Consider the following 17759-nt stretch of genomic DNA (forward strand, 5'->3'; position numbering starts at 1 on the left):
AACATAATAATAATTGTTTAAAAAAAATGTATGTATTCACTACTGTAAGTCGCTCTGGATCAGAGCGTCTGCTAAATGACTAAAATGTAAAAATGTTACCATTCCTTTCCAATAGATGGCAGCCAAGGTTATAGTTGAAGTCACTAGTCTAGCGACAGGGGGACACGGGATTAATTCTGTCTTCAAAGCCACGTTTATCTGGTTATGCTTGAACCTGTTTTTATAGCGGACAAGCTAACAAATACTTTTTTTTTTTTTTTTTACATAAGGCGCAGGTATTCGGGTCTATGTCTTGTAAAAAAAATAACAGCTGTCTAGATTTACTAAATTAACTGGTTTTTATTCAAACTCAAACCCAATGTGAAATGCCTTTTGATTCTGGGTATGAGCGCTTTATGGAAGAGACGACACGCCGTACATCTCCTTCTCCGGATAAACTGCCAGCCTGTATGCGCTGCAAACAACATCATAAGGAAAATGAGTCTGATACTGAAACTAAATCACAATGTATTTATAATGAACACGTCCCATTTAAGGTTGACTGTGTTACCGTCACGATAAAAAGCAGCACTGGTGACAATGTTATTATTGCGGATGTAGTGAAATACTTGTGGGAAAAAACTACTTTATTTTTCTGTATTTAAAAAATATGTAACCATTTGGAACCAGAGGCCGATGCCAATACCACCAACATAGAAATAGAAACAGAAACAAAACTACCGCTTCTTAAGACTTGCTTAACAATGAGAATGACAGATCTATTAACACATATTTCTATGTGAATTTTAGTTTCGACCAAAAAGTGACATTTCATATTTTTTATTTTTTGCTGAACTGCGTTTACCCCCCCCCAAACTCCAGTCAGCTAGACGGCAGGATGTGCGTCTGTGACGTATAATGTAGTGGACGGGGTGGTTCTCCGACGTCATCAACAACAGTCAGTCAGTCAGACACCTCGGGGAGTTTTCTAACCAACAAAAACCGAAACATTATAGGTGTTGAGACGCTTTCAGTGTATATAATTCACTGTGTTTTAAAACATATTTCTGTCGTATAGATAGCTACCTCGTTTAATTTCATATGTACGTTACTAAATCAGCAAGCTGAATAGCTAAAATAGCTTAGCAACTGGGCTAGTCTCACATGTTAACTAGCTGTTTTATTTATTTCACCAGCTAGTTAGCTAACCTAGCTAACGTACCCCGACCATGAGTTCACAAAACTACTTTCCTCCTGTTAAAGAAGAAGAGGAGGTCTTCTGGACGGAGAAAGAGGGTCTCGTCAAAGAGGAGGAGGAAGAGGAGGCTGTTTCAATACAACAACAAGTAGAGAGTGAAGCTGTTACCGTGAAAGAAGAAGAGAAAGACGTTTCAGTGAAAGAAGAGGAAGACGCGTTCAGAGTGAAAGAGGAAGAGGATGTTACAGTTAAAGAAGAGGAGATGGAAGTGACAGAAGATGAAGAGGCGTTCAGAGTGACTGAGGAGGAAGAGAAAGTGGATGCACCATCGAGAGCATCCAGTCGGGCTGTGTCACCGCCTGGTACGGCAACTGCACCGCCCGCAACCGCAGGGCTCTCCAGAGGGTGGTGCGATCTGCCCAACGCATCACCGGGGGCAAACTACCTGCCCTCCAGGACACCTACACCACCCGATGCAACAGGAAGGACCAAAATATCACCAAGGACAACAGCCACCCGAGCCACTGCCTGTTCAGCCCGCTATCACCCAGAAGGAGAGGTCAGTACAGCAACATCATCACCCCGCTATCATCCAGAAGGCGAGGTCAGTACAGCTGCATCAAAGCTGGGACTGATAGAAGCTGTTTTTCAGTCTATCTCAAGGCCATCAGACTGTTAAATAACATCACTAACACAGAGAGACTGAAAAACAGCTTCTATCTCAAGGCCATCAGACTGTTAAACAGCCATCACTAACACAGAGAGGCTGCTGGCTACATACAGACTTGAAATCATTGGCCACTTTAATAATGTCCCTTTAATAATGTTTACATATCATTTCTCATCTCATATGTATAAACTGTATCTCAGTCTATGCCGCTCTGACGTTGTTTATCCATATATTTATATATATTTTTAATTCCATTCCTTCTACTTTAGATTTGTGTGTGTATTTGTTGTGAAGTTGTTAGGTATAACTGGACTGTCGGAGCTAGAAACACAAGCGTTTCGCTACGCCCGCAGTAACATCTGCTGCTAAACACGCGTACGTGAACAATAACATTTGATTTTATTTGTAGGATGCAGTTTTTGGACTGAAGGAGGAAGGAGAGATAACTGACACATTGGTGGAGGAAGAGGAGGAGGAGGAAGAGGAGGAGACAGGAGACCTGATTAACACCAGTAAGTACTGTCTTAAAACAGGAAGGAGGAGGAGGAGGAGACCTGGAATAGATTTGACAACAGAGGAAGAGTGTTTTAGTGGGGAGGAGGAGGAGGAGGAAGAGTTGAAGGCGGTGTTAAAGAGATTCTAGAGTGAGAAGGTGTGGTCTCAGGTGTTGTTTCTAAGCAACAACCAATCAACCCTGGATCGTTCTACTTTATTAGATCACTGATTGTGTTGTTGTTGTTGTTCGTACTAGAGAAGTTTCCGGTTCGTTCTGCAGTGCGTTCCTGTCCGCTTTGCCCCAAGGTTGTGGTCGGCTTCAGTCAGCACCTGAGGAACACGCACAACATAAGAAACACGGAGGAGAGGATCCTCCTTTGTAATTGGCAGTCTGGCCGCGTCAATATCAGAAAGGAAACGTGTCCAGTGACGGGATGTTCCGCCCGCCTCAGTAGGCTGGATCGACACATGGAGTCCCACACGGAGCTCAACAGATCGCAGAGGAGACGAGCTTTAGAGGAACTTAGGAGACGGCTGACCATGGAGCGGCTGGCCACGTTGAGGGCGTCCAACCCTGTCGTACCGCTTGCCACCCGTTTGGATATCGCGGACGGTGTTGCGAAGCAAGAAGACGAGGACGACTCTTTAGATTCGCTGCTGACTCCTTTGGAAGCGGAGGAGGAGGACGAGGACGTGAGCTGCGAAGCTTATTCCTGCCACTGCCAAGCGCCGATCCTGAGGCTGCGGAAAGCTTTGCAAGAGCGGGATGAAGCCCTGACCAAGATACGTGAGACCATCCGATCCGTTAGAGAGGACAACCTAAAGCTGATCTCTGAACTGAATAGAGCGAGGAAGAGGTACCAGCTACTGAAAAGGCAGAAGACGAGTGTCGGGGCGAAGACGGCAAATGCGAAGTCCAGGTTTCAGACCGAACCGTCTCCTCTTGCGTCAGACACAGAACAAGAGGAGCTGCAGGAGGACCAAGACGTGGGTTCAGGGGCCCGGACAGAGGAGGACACGGCGCCTGGATCGAGCAGCCAAATTCCCTTCCCGGGCTCTGCTCTGAGTAAGTACTGTCTTTAAATAGTGTTGTTATTTTTGGAAAAGTATTTGGAAAAGCCTAAAAGGTCGACTTTTTGTTTGTTTTTGTTGTGTTCACGTTGTGTTTGGGGTCCAGCTAATCACAGTTACAGGGTCTTCAGACAGTTTTCACACCCCTTGACTGATTCCACTTTTTTGGGGTTTTTGTTACATCTTGAATTTAAAATGGATGAAATCGATTTCTCTCCCCCCGCATCTACAGACCCCATTATGACAACATGAAAACATGTTTGTAGTAGTAATGTTTGCAAATGTATTTAAAATTAAATACAGAAATATTTTCATTTACATAAGTATTCACACCCCTGAGTAAATACATATTAAAATCACCTTTTGGCAGCGATTACAGCTGTGAGTTTTTCTGGGTAAGTCTCTAAGAACGATTACAGCTGTGAGTCTTTCTGGGTAAGTCTCTAAGAACGATTACAGCTGTGAGTCTTTCTGGGTAAGTCTCTAAGAACGATTACAGCTGTGAGTCTTTCTGGGTAAATCTCTAAGAGGTTTTCACACTTAGATTGTGCAACATTTTACCCATTTTTTTTTTTTAAATTCGCCAAGTTTTGTCAAATTGTTTGTTGATCATTGCTAGACAACCATTTAAGTCAGATTTAAGTCAAAACTGTAACTCGGCCCACTCAGAAACATTCACTGTCTTTCTTGGTAAGCATCTCCAGTGTAGATTTGGCCTTGTGTTTTAGGTTATTGTCCTTCTGAAAGGTGAATTAATCTCCCAGTGTCTGGTGGAAAACAGACTGAAGCAGGTTTTCCTCTAGGATTTTTGTCTGTGCTTAGCTCCGTTCTGTTTTATTTTTTTTATATCCTGAAAAACTCTCCAGTCCTTAACAATGACAAGTATACCCATAACATGACGCAGCCACAACTATGCTTGAAAATATAGAGAGTGGTAACTCACATTTAGTTTTTTACCCATCTACCAATAGGTGCCTTTCTTTGCGACTCATTGGGAAAAACCTCCTTTGGTCTTTGTGGTTGAATCTGTGTTTGAAATTCACTGCTCGACTTGAGGTGAGGTAGTCATTCAAAAAATAATTTTAAAACACAGTGAGTCCATGCAACTTATCTTATACCTGGTAAAATAAGGGTTAAATTAACTTGTTAAGAGACATTTTTACTCCTAGGCTGAACATAACATAAGGGTTTGAAAACTTATTGACTCATCACATTTCAGCTTTTCATTTTTAATTAATTTGCATGAAAAAAAAAGTGAAAAACTTGACATTATTGGGGTGTTGTGTGAAGACCAGTGACAAAGAAAATATAAAGTTTTAATTCATGTTAAATTCAAGCTGTGACACGACAATAAGTGGAAAAAGTCAAGCTCTGTGAAAACTTTCTGAAGGTCCTCCTCTTCGTCTGGCCTGCTTCACTCTTCCCCAGACCCCCACCCGTCCTCCACTGCATCTGGCCTGCTTCACTCTTCCCCAGACCCCCACCCATCCTCCGCTCAGTCTAGCCTGCTTCACTCTTCCCCAGACCCCCACCCATCCTCCTCTTCGTCTGGCCTGCTTCACTCTTCCCCAGACCCCCTCCCATCCTCCTCTTCGTCTGGCCTGCTTCACTCTTCCCCAGACCCCCTCCCATCCTCCTCTGTGTCTAGCCTGCTTCACTCTTCCCCAGACCCCCACCCCATCCTCCTCTTCGTCTGGCCTGCTTCACTCTTCCCCAGACCCCCACCCATCCTCCGCTGTGTCTGGCCTGCTTCACTCTTCCCCAGACCCCCACCCCATCCTCCTCTTCGTCTGGCCTGCTTCACTCTTCCCCAGACCCCCACCCGTCCTCCACTGCGTCTGGCCTGCTTCACTCTTCCCCAGACCCCCACCCATCCTCTGCATCTGGCCTGCTTCACTCTTCTCCAGACCCCCACCCGTCCTCCACTGCGTCTGGCCTGCTTCACTCTTCCCCAGACCCCCACCCGTCCTCCACTGCGTCTGGCCTGCTTCACTCTTCCCCAGACCCCCACCCATCCTCCGCTCAGTCTAGCCTGCTTCACTCTTCCCCAGACCCCCTCCCATCCTCCTCTGTGTCTAGCCTGCTTCACTCTTCCCCAGACCCCCACCCCATCCTCCTCTTCGTCTGGCCTGCTTCACTCTTCCCCAGACCCCCACCCATCCTCCGCTGTGTCTGGCCTGCTTCACTCTTCCCCAGACCCCCACCCCATCCTCCTCTTCGTCTGGCCTGCTTCACTCTTTCCCAGACCCCCACCCGTCCTCCACTGCGTCTGGCCTGCTTCACTCTTCCCCAGACCCCCACCCATCCTCTGCATCTGGCCTGCTTCACTCTTCCCCAGACCCCCACCCGTCCTCCACTGCGTCTGGCCTGCTTCACTCTTCCCCAGACCCCCACCCGTCCTCCACTGCGTCTGGCCTGCTTCACTCTTCCCCAGACCCCCACCCCATCCTCTGCCGTCTAGCCTGCTTCACTCTTCCCCAGACCCCCACCCCATCCTCCGCCGTCTAGCCTGCTTCACTCTTCCCCAGACCCCCTCCCATCCTCCTCTGTGTCCAGCCTGTTGGAGCTCAGACCATAACAATTTCACCGTACCTACAGTTCTATCTGTCTGTCCTGACTGTGCAGGTGGACTATTAAAATCTAAACTTCATTCATCTGATGGAAATAGAATCAAATGCTTCTCTGTCTTCAAATGTATTTGTGTTTTGAAACGGATTAGGAAAAAACAGCCTGTCTGATTTATGTTGCCTTGTGAGATCTGTTTTAATAAAGTTCTAAATGTTATGTTTCTTTGACTAGGTGTGTTTATGGAGGGGTTCAGGAAGACCTGTGAAGGTCCAAATCCAAACAATAAGCTGAAGCAAGATTGTGCCGCAAAGCTCAAGATGGTGCAGCAATTTTTGACGTACATGGCGAAGGATGAGTTTTATCCATCCGCTCTGACTTTCCTGACGGACCACAACAACATGAGGAGGTGAGCAGAGGATCTGTCTCTTCAGTCTCACCGGCGTTCATTAACAATACACTCACTGAGTAGGTTACAGTGTGTGTGTGTGTGTGTGTGTGTGTGTATGTGTGTGTATGTGTGTGTTTGTGTGTGTGGTGTGTGTGTGTGTTGTGTGTTTATGTGTGTGTGTTTATGTGTGTGTGTGTGTGTCTCTCTGTGTGTGTGTGTGTGTTTCTATGTGTGTGTGTGTGTGTTTATGTGTGTGTGTGTGTTTGTGTGTGTGTGTGTTTGTGTGTGTGTCTCTGTGTGTGTGTGTGTGTGTTTATATGTGTGTGTGTGTGTGTGTGTGTTTATATGTGCGTGTGTGTGTTTTTAGATGGTTTCAGACTCTACAGAAGAACAAGGCCGTCGCCACGGTCGACCACTACGCCTCGACGATCGGTGCGTTTCTCCAGTACTCCGAGGAGATGCCTCCGCCTGGTTGCCGGGTGACCAAAAACCATTGGAAGGAGATCAACCGGGCAATGAGGGAGATTAACGAGTCTGTGAAACGAGCCGTTTCCAGGAAGGAAGGCAAGGTGGTGTCTATAAAGAGCCTGCTGGAATGCCAGTCTCTTGCCAAGGTCAAGATCCCTCAAGTGCTGAGTAAGTTTTTTTTTTTTTTTTTTTTTTCTCTCAATCTGTGATACCATCTGTTATTCCACTCTTCTAGATGTCAGAGATGTTTACAGGACATTATGCTGTCTGTTATTATTATAGATGTTTACAGGATATTGTGGAAGCTGTCTGTTATTATTATAGATGTTTACAGGACATTATGCTGTCTGTTATTAAAGATGTTTACAGGACATTATGGAAGCTGTCTCTTATTATTATAGATGTTTACAGGACATTATGCTGTCTGTTATTATTATAGATGTTTACAGGACATTATGCTGTCTGTTATTATTATAGATGTTTACAGGACATTATAGAAGCTGTCTGTTATTATTATAGATGTTTACAGGACATTATGCTGTCTGTTATTATTATAGATGTTTACAGGACATTATGGAAGCTGTCTGTTATTATTATAGATGTTTACAGGACATTATGCTGTCTGTTATTATTATAGATGTTTACAGGACATTATGGAAGCTGTCTGTTATTATTATAGATGTTTACAGGACATTATGGAAGCTGTCTGTTATTATTATAGATGTTTACAGGACATTATGCTGTCTGTTATCATTATAGATGTTTACAGGACATTATGCTGTCTGTTATTATTATAGATGTTTACAGGACATTATGGAAGCTGTCTGTTATTATAGATGTTTACAGGACATTATGGAAGCTGTCTGTTGTTATTATAGATGTTTACAGGACATTATGGAAGCTGTCTGTTGTTATTATAGATGTTTACAGGACATTATGCTGTCTGTTATTATTATAGATGTTTACAGGACATTATGCTGTCTGTTATTATTATAGATGTTTACAGGACATTATAGAAGCTGTCTGTTATTATTATAGATGTTTACAGGACATTATGGAAGCTGTCTGTTATTATTATAGATGTTTACAGGACATTATGCTGTCTGTTATTATTATAGATGTTTACAGGACATTGTGGAAGCTGTCTGTTATTATTATAGATGTTTACAGGACATTATGGAAGCTGTCTGTTATTATTATAGATGTTTACAGGACATTATGGAAGCTGTCTGTTATTATTATAGATGTTTACAGGACATTATGCTGTCTGTTATTATTATAGATGTTTACAGGACATTATGGAAGCTGTCTGTTATTATTATAGATGTTTACAGGACATTATGCTGTCTGTTATTATTATAGATGTTTACAGGACATTATGGAAGCTGTCTGTTATTATTATAGATGTTTACAGGACATTATGCTGTCTGTTGTTATTATAGATGTTTACAGGACATTATGCTGTCTGTTATTATTATAGATGTTTACAGGACATTATGCTGTCTGTTATTATTATAGATGTTTACAGGACATTATGCTGTCTGTTATTATTATAGATGTTTACAGGACATTATGGAAGCTGTCTGTTATTATTATAGATGTTTACAGGACATTATGCTGTCTGTTATTATTATAGATGTTTACAGGACATTATGGAAGCTGTCTGTTATTATTATAGATGTTTACAGGACATTATGCTGTCTGTTATTATGATAGATGTTTACAGGACATTATGGAAGCTGTCTGTTATTATTATAGATGTTTACAGGACATTATGCTGTCTGTTATTATTATAGATGTATACAGGACATTATGGAAGCTGTCTGTTATTATTATAGATGTTTACAGGACATTATGCTGTCTGTTATTATGATAGATGTTTACAGGACATTATGGAAGCTGTCTGTTATTATTATAGATGTTTACAGGACATTATGCTGTCTGTTATTATTATAGATGTATACAGGACATTATGCTGTCTGTTATTATTATAGATGTTTACAGGACATTATGCTGTCTGTTATTATGATAGATGTATACAGGACATTATGGAAGCTGTCTGTTATTATTATAGATGTATACAGGACATTATGCTGTCTGTTATTATTATAGATGTTTACAGGACATTATGCTGTCTGTTATTATTATAGATGTTTACAGGACATTATGCTGTCTGTTATTATTATAGATGTTTACAGGACATTATGCTGTCTGTTATTATTATAGATGTTTACAGGACATTATGGAAGCTATCCTGTTTTTATTCTCATGTTCCAACAGAAATCTTGGAAGAAACGAGGACACAGAGGAACCAGAACCGGTTTTACGGATTCCTTTGTGCCTATTTTACCTCCATGTACGGCCACAGCCCGGGCCTGTATAGAAACATGACGGTGAAGGAGGTGGAGGAGGCCCAGTGGGGCCGGTCTGGGACCTATCTGATCAATGTAAGTCTATAACTACACCTGAACGTGGCCCAGTGGGGCCGGTCTGGGACCTATCTGATCAATGTAAGTCTATAACTGTCCACCTGAACGTGGCCCAGTGGGGCCTGTCTGGGACCTCTCTGATCCAACGTAAGTCTATAACTGTCCACCTGAACGTGGCCCAGTGGGGCCTGTCTGGGACCTATCTGATCAACGTAAGTCTATAACTGTCCACCTGAACGTGGCCCAGTGGGGCCTGTCTGGGACCTCTCTGATCCAACGTAAGTCTCTAACTGTCCACCTGAACGTGGCCCAGTGGGGCCTGTCTGGGACCTCTCTGATCAACGTAAGTCTCTAACTGTCCACCTGAACGTGGCCCAGTGGGGCCTGTCTGGGACCTCTCTGATCCAACGTAAGTCTATAACTGTACACCTGAACGTGGCCCAGTGGGGCCTGTCTGGGACCTCTCTGATCCAACGTAAGTCTATAACTACACCTGAACGTGGCCCAGTGGGGCCTGTCTGGGACCTCTCTGATCAACGTAAGTCTATAACTGTCCACCTGAATGTGATTGGTTGGTTTTTGGTAACGACTGCAGGCACCGCAGCGTTAATGCCTGTTTGTTTGTTTGTTTGTTTGTTTTTTTCATTTCCTAACAGGTGGGAAACACAAAACAAATGGAAACCACGATCCAGATGTCGCTGACCAAAGAAGAGTACACTTGGTTTTCAGACTTCCTGAAATTCAAGCACTTCCTCCCGGGGGGAAAGAAAGCCCGGCACTTTTTTTTCAATTCCACCAACACTGAGATCAGGAAGCTACCGGTCTACCTGAAGGAGGCGTGGATGGAGATGGGCCTGCCTGAAAGCCCTAACTTCACCGAGCTGCGGACTTCCATCGTCAGTCAGATGGGGGGGGGGGGGGGGTGGATATAAATACAAATATTTTATTCCACGGCTGTCTGAAAACCATCGATGACTAAAATACCATCTTTTATCTGTCTTGTTTTGTGTCTTAACAGGTTAAAAACGTTCTCCCGAATGCCGACAGGGAAACGCTGGCCGACTTCATGTGCCACGACAGCCAGGTGAAAGACGAACGTTACGCGATGAATCCTTCCAAAGCCGGTGAAACCAACGCCTTCCTTGAGACGGCGTCGAAGGGAGAAGATACCGCACCACGGGCGCCGCAGAGAACTAACCCTCCGCCACCAGAAAGAGGAAGACGAGAGAGGGCGACTCCGTCTCCGAACGAAGCACCAACCCTGAAGAGATCGAGGTGCAGGACGGGTAGGACCAGGAACGAAGCACCAACCCTGAAGAGATCGAGGTGCAGGACGGGTAGGACCAGGAACGAAGCACCAACCCTGAAGAGATCGAGGTGCAGGACGGAGAGGAGCAGGAACGAAGCACCAACCCTGAAGAGATCGAGGTGCAGTACCAGGAGTCTGACGCGTTCGCCGGGTAGGACCAGGAACGGAACGGACGGCCAGACAAACCTCTAGTAAAATAACATATCCGGAGACGACGCGTTTAGATTACAAAGATGCACTTGTACGCCATTTAACAGTCGAGAACAAACCGATTGATACTCGGGCGTGTTGGTCTCCTCAAACTGAGAAACGCATCGCCCGCTCGCCTCCCACTTTGTCGCGCTGCGTATGATGTATGACGCTGCAGGGTAGGAAGCAGCTGAGGTCCGTTTTAAAGCTTTAAACTCAAAACAGACTCCAGGAGAAAGAAGGACGAGGAAAGACGGGGGGGGGGGGGGGGTTGACCTCTGACAGTCAGATGGAAGGAGGGGAGCTGTCTTCTGAAGAATGTTCGACTTTCTCACATTTATACACACCACACGCACATACACACACACACACACACACAGGTTGTTCAGACTCCTGATGGAGACAAAAAAGTCATTTCATTTCATTTCTCGTTTAGATTATTCAATAAAGTTTTGTTTCGAGTTCTCCACTGTGCTGTTTTCATTTCAGACCGTGAGGTTGAATTTAAAACAGGGTTGAGTGAAGTAACATAGGATCATATCTCAGGGAATGTCAAAACAGGAAGGGAGATTTAAAACAGGAAGGGAGAGTTTAAAACAGGAAGTGAGATTTAAAACAGGAAGGGGATGTCAAAACAGGAAGGGAGATTTAAAACAGGAAGGGAGAGTTTAAAACAGGAAGTGAGATTTAAAACAGGAAGGGGATGTCAAAACAGGAAGGAAGATTTAAAACAGGAAGGGAGATTTAAAACAGGAAGGGAGATTTAAAACAGGAAGTGAGATTTAAAAACAGGGTTGTGTGAAGTAACACCCTTTGCTTTGATGACAGCTTTGAACACTCTTGGCATTCTCTCAACCAGCTTCATGTGGTAGTCACCTGGAATGCATTTCAATGAACAGGTGTGCCCTTGTTAAAAGTTAATTTGTGGAATTTATTTCCTTCTTAATGAGTTTGAGCCCAATCAGTTGTGTTGTGACAAGGTGAGGGTGGTATACAGAAGATAGCCCTATTTGATTCCATATGTGTTATTTCACAGTTTTGATCTCTTCACTGTAATTTTAAAATGTAGAAAATAGTAAAAATAAAGAAAAACCCTTGTCCAAACTTTTGATTGGTACTGTATTAGTAATCAAGTTTAATTATTGCCTTGCAGTGTACACAGACGGTTCCAAGGATCCCATGGAAAGAGTTTACAGAAGCAGGTGTATTTATGAGTTACACAGACGGTTCCAAGGATCCCTTAGGAAAGAGTTTACAGAAGCGCAGGTGTATTTATGAGTTACACAGACGGTTCCAAGGATCCCATGAAAAGAGTTTACAGAAGCAGGTGTATTTATGAGTTACACAGACGGTTCCAAGGATCCCATGGAAGGAGTTTACAGAAGCAGGTGTATTTATGAGTTACACAGACGGTTCCAAGGATCCCATGAAAAGAGTTTACAGAAGCAGGTGTATTTATGAGTTACACAGACGGTTCCAAGGATCCCATGGAAAGAGTTTACAGAAGCAGGTGTATTTATGAGTTACACAGACGGTTCCAAGGATCCCATGAAAAGAGTTTACAGAAGCAGGTGTATTTATGAGTTACACAGACGGTTCCAAGGATCCCATGGAAGGAGTTTACAGAAGCAGGTGTATTTATGAGTTACACAGACGGTTCCAAGGATCCCATGGAAAGAGTTTACAGAAGCAGGTGTATTTATGAGTTACACAGACGGTTCCAAGGATCCCATGAAAAGAGTTTACAGAAGCAGGTGTATTTATGAGTTACACAGACGGTTCCAAGGATCCCATGGAAAGAGTTTACAGAAGCAGGTGTATTTATGAGTTACACAGACGGTTCCAAGGATCCCATGGAAAGAGTTTACAGAAGCAGGTGTATTTATGAGTTACACAGACGGTTCCAAGGATCCCATGGAAAGAGTTTACAGAAGCAGGTGTATTTATGAGTTACACAGACGGTTCCAAGGATCCCATGAAAAGAGTTTACAGAAGCAGGTGTATTTATGAGTTACACAGACGGTTCCAAGGATCCCATGAAAAGAGTTTACAGAAGCAGGTGTATTTATTCCTGAGTTCCACGTTAATCTGTAAAAGAGACTAAAACTTGATTTATCTGAATATTCAACATGAAATGGTTGAGATAATTGTTGAATTACAATGGATAGAGGAGGTGCAACCAGGAAGACTAGTGATATGATGGGGACTGCATCAGTTTAGTAGTGGATAGAGGAGGTGCAACCAGGAAGACTAGAGATATGTTGGGACTGCATCAGTTTAGTAGTGGATAGAGGAGGTGCAACCAGGAAGACTAGACATATGTTGGGGACTGCATCAGTTTTGTAGTGGACAGAGGAGGTGCAACCAGGAAGACTAGACATATGTTGGGGACTGCATCAGTTTTGTAGTGGATAGAGGAGGTGCAACCAGGAAGACTAGACATATGTTGGGGACTGCATCAGTTTTGTAGTGGATAGAGGAGGTGCAACCAGGAAGACTAGACATATGTTGGGGACTGCATCAGTTTAGTAGTGGATAGAGGAGGTGCAACCAGGAAGACTAGTGATATGATGGGGACTGCATCAGTTTAGTAGTGGATAGAGGAGGTGCAACCAGGAAGACTAGTGATATGTTGGGGACTGCATCAGTTTAGTAGTGGATAGAGGAGGTGCAACCAGGAAGACTAGTGATATGATGGGGACTGCATCAGTTTAGTGTGCTTTAATAAGATCTGGAGAGTCAGAAACTTGAGGATTTATGGGGTAGAAATAATGACGCTGTTGATTGGCTTACAGAGAGATGGTATCGATGTTCAGTTTTGTTGGATTTCCTGGCTCATACAGGAGTTTAATGGACATTATATCGTAGATATAATTAGCAACGAGCAGTGGATATTAATATTAAAAACGTAAAAATGAGTTGTGTAGAAATTAAAACGTTGATTCAGGAAAAAAATGGGTTAGATTGTTGTCAGAGATAACGGGAGGAAAGTAGTAAGAGCAGAAATGTTTATTTTTTACATTTGCGTCATTAACTTAGTGAGTGCATTTATTTTCGTACTGGTCGTCCCCCGGTGATACAAGGAAATCTGTATGGGCAATTTTTTACGTTTATTTTACCTTTATTTAACTTGTCAAGTCAGTTAAGAACAAATTCTTATTTAGAATGATTGCCTACCGGGGAACTGTGGGTTAACTGCCTTGTTCAGGGGGCAGGACGACAGATTTTTACTTTGTCAGCTCAGGGGGATTCAATCCACCAACCTTTCGGTTACTAGTCCAACGCTATAACCACTAGGCTACCCTGCCACCCCCTGATAGTGTCACGGTAACAGTAAAGGGGATGGAGTTATGTGGTCCAGGATGAGATGAGGGCCGACGGAATTCAATTCCTCTTTAGGAACTGATAGGGAAACAAGGGGGGTACTGGAATGGGTAATGGTTGTATGGTAGAGGAAATGTAATGATTTAGACAGGGAGAGGTTGTATGACAGGGTCAGAGACCGTTTGGACTGGGAGAATGGGGATTGGGTGGGTGGTGATGGGAGTAGTTTAGTTTATAAGGGAATTATTTGTATTGAGATAGAAATGCAGGGTTAGATAAGAGAAGATTATAGCGGTATTGGTAGGTCGTAACCGGTCTCCCACTCCGGTACAGTAGGGGGCGGTGTTGGCACCTCTCGGTCGGTTAAATCAAAACTAAAAGAAGAACAACAACAACAGCTGGTCAGCCATCTCGGTAGCTTGCTAGCCAACATAGCGGAAACGTTCAAGCTCTTAAGACGTTTTCTGATATATGAGCCACTGTGTTTTTAACACATTTCTATCGTCTAACTAGTTACCCCATTTAATTTCCTGTTTACGTTGTTATTGGTCAGCTAGCTAGCTTGTTAAGTTAGCATTAGCCTAGCTAGCTAACGTAGCTGGCTGGTTAAGTTAGCATTAGCCTAGCTAGCTAACTGTTAGCTAACATCCCCGACCATGAGTTCACCAAGCTACTCGCCTCCTGTTGAAGAAGAGGAGGAGGAGGAGGAGGTCTGCTGGACGGAGGAAGAGGGTCTGTGGCTGAACGTTGTCGTGAAAGAGGAGGAGGAAGAGGAGGATGTCACAGTAAAACAAGAAGATGAGGAAGGTGAGGCTGTTACTGTGAAAGAAGAAGAGAAAGACGTTATAGTGAAAGAAGAGGAAGACGCGTTCAGAGTGAAAGAGGAGGAAGTTACAGTTAAAGAAGAAGAGGAGGAAGATGCCGTTTTTGCAGTGAAGGGGGAGATAACTGTCACATTGGAAGATGAGACAGGAGATCTGACTAACACCGGTAAGTCCTGTCTTTACCCTTGTCTTGTCTTATTAATAAGGTAATAAAAAAGACCCTCCACTATGTTTAACAACAGAGAAAAACTCCCTAAATTATATATATATTTGTTTTCAAATTGAAATTTGATGACTTTTCCTAGAGGTGACCCACAACATTAGAAAAAAGAGTGAAACATCGTCTTTGTTCATATTTCCATGAAAGCTGTACACCACAAGGGTATAAAGATTGTCTTAGGGTCATTTTTCACCCGGCAGTTATTAAAATCATTTACACACCACAAAGACAGACACACACACACACACACACACACACACACACACACACACACAATGAGAAAGAGTGGGAAATAAGAATAGAGAAGCCTATTTGTTATAGTGGGAGATTCTAATGTATCTCGTATTCCATATTTCTCAGATTCTAGGATGCAGGTCGATCGTTTTTCAGGAGGCAGTTTTTATAATGTCAGGGGAGGGGGGCCAGGGGGGAGCCAGTGACAACAATTTTGGACCCCCTTGTGGACCCCCCCTAAATGTGGATTATGAAATAATTTTTACATAACTCATTTTTGCTATCGTTCTTTTTTTTACCTCCGTTATTAGACAGTGGCAACGCGGAACACTAATTTAACCCACACATTTTCTAGAGGGACGGCTTTAGACGGAACACAACAGTATCGTACTACGTGCAAAACGATATGACCACAATAACATCTAATGTAACTGGTCCCCCCCTCTAACAGTACAACTGGGCCCCAGCTTGGGCCCCCCAGTTGAAATGGTCTAGAACCACGACTGGATGGAGGGGGGGGGGGGGTTGATGAAACTCCAACCAAATCCTATGACCTGAGAAAGTGATATTACCTTTAAGGACTTAACAAATGCCTGAATTGAACACACATCAACCACATTATGGAAGAAACTGCAACAATGTTTGTTTGTATCACTCGTCAACCTCTCTGATATTAACAAAGGATCAACAGTCTCTATTTACAACAACTAAATAATACCATAGTATAATATATAATTAACAATCCCAACACCTGTTAGGGGGAACATCTGAGAGGGAAGGATTGTAATTATATCACCTGTTAGGGGGGGAACATCTGAGAGGGAAGGATTGTAATTATATCACCTGTTAGGGGGAACATCTGAGAGGGAAGGATTGTAATTATATCACCTGTTAGGGGGAACATCTGAGAGGGAAGGATTGTAATTATATCACCTGTTAGGGGGAACATCTGAGAGGGAAGGATTGTAATTATATCACCTGTTAGGGGGGACATCTGAGAGGGAAGGATTGTAATTATATCACCTGTTAGGGGGGACATCTGAGAGGGAAGGATTGTAATTATAACACCTGTATAATTGGTGAGTTTCTATGTTTTGTAGTAAAAAAAAGACAGAGGAATATTAAGGTGTATCCAATGACATCATCAACCAATTAGTACGCAATTAGTATGCAATTAGTAGTCAAAGCTAGGAGCCTCTTTGGCTTCCCAACACCCATATGGACCCTGGAAGGTAGCTGTTTGCATATGGACCCTGGAAGGTAGCTGATTACATGTGGACCCTGGAAGGTAGCTGTTTACATGTGGACCCTGGAAGGTAGCTGTTTACATGTGGACCCTGGAAGGTAGCAGCTGTTTACATATGGACCCTGGAAGGTAGCTGTTTACATTTGGACCCAGGAAGGTAGCTGTTTACATATGGACCCAGGAAGGAAGGCTGTTTACATATGGACCCAGGAAGGTAGCTGTTTGCATATGGACCCTGGAAGGTAGCTGATTACATATGGACCCTGGAAGGTAGCTGTTTACATTTGGACCCAGGAAGGTAGCTGTTTACATATGGACCCAGGAAGGTAGCTGTTTACATATGGACCCAGGAAGGTAGCTGTTTACATATGGACCCTGGAAGGTACCTGTTTACATGTGGACTGGACTGGTCACCCATTAGAGATGGTAAGGCTCTGGAATGGTCACCCATTAGAGATGTAGATGGTAAGGCTCTGGACTGGTCACCCATTAGAGATGTAGATGGTAAGGCACTGGACTAGTCACCCATTAGAGATGGTAAGGCTCTAGACTGGTCACCCATTAGAGATGTAGATGGTAAGGCACTGGACTAGTCACCCATTAGAGATGGTAAGGCTCTAGACTGGTCACCCATTAGAGTTGTAGATGGTAAGGCTCTGGACTGGTCACCCATTAGAGATGGTAAGGCTCTGTACTGGTCACCCATTAGAGATGGTAAGGCTCTGGACTGGTCACCCATTAGAGATGGTAAGGCTCTGGACTGGTCACCCATTAGAGATGGTAATGCTCTGGACTGGTCACCCATTAGAGATGGTAAGGCTCTGGACTGGTCACCCATTAGAGATGGTAAGGCTCTGAACTGGTCACCCATTAGAGATGGTAAGGCTCTGGACTGGTCACCCATTAGAGATGGTAAGGCTCTGGACTGGTCACCCATTAGAGATGGTAAGGCTCTGGACTGGTCACCCATTAGAGATGGTAAGGCTCTGGACTGGTCACCCATTAGAGATGGTAAGGCTCTGGACTGGCCACCCATTAGAGATGGTAAGGCTCTGAACTGGTCACCCATTAGAGATGGTAAGGCTCTGAACTGGTCACCCATTAGAGATGGTAAGGCTCTGGACTGGTCACCCATTAGAGATGGTAA

The 17759-nt window shown here is 43.8% G+C and overlaps 1 protein-coding gene across 1 annotated transcript; it reads left to right on the plus strand.

Moving 5' to 3' along the window:
• The first annotated feature begins 1366 nt into the window (after positions 1–1366).
• Positions 1367–11343, plus strand: LOC115178622 (uncharacterized). The gene is made up of 8 exons (XM_029739875.1): positions 1367–1736; positions 2257–2359; positions 2599–3408; positions 6213–6387; positions 6737–7005; positions 9118–9284; positions 9923–10162; positions 10285–11343. The coding sequence occupies exons 1-8, from the start codon at positions 1440–1442 to the stop codon at positions 10765–10767; spliced, it is 2544 nt and encodes an 847-aa protein (XP_029595735.1). The 5' UTR covers positions 1367–1439; the 3' UTR covers positions 10768–11343.
• The last annotated feature ends 6416 nt before the right edge of the window (positions 11344–17759 follow it).

This window comes from Salmo trutta, chromosome 38, assembly GCF_901001165.1.
Source record: "Salmo trutta chromosome 38, fSalTru1.1, whole genome shotgun sequence".
NCBI lineage: Eukaryota > Metazoa > Chordata > Actinopteri > Salmoniformes > Salmonidae > Salmo > Salmo trutta.

What these genes read in the sequence shown, in the direction of transcription:
- LOC115178622 (XM_029739875.1), top strand. Translation starts at nt 1,440, where the DNA reads ATGGAAGTGACAGAAGATGAAGAGGCGTTCAGAGTGACTGAGGAGGAA. An exon ending in CTTCCCGGGCTCTGCTCTGA is followed by an intron (nt 3,409 to 6,212) that starts GTAAGTACTGTC and finishes TTCTTTGACTAG; the next exon opens with GTGTGTTTATGGAGGGGTTC. An exon ending in GACCACAACAACATGAGGAG is followed by an intron (nt 6,388 to 6,736) that starts GTGAGCAGAGGA and finishes GTGTGTTTTTAG; the next exon opens with ATGGTTTCAGACTCTACAGA.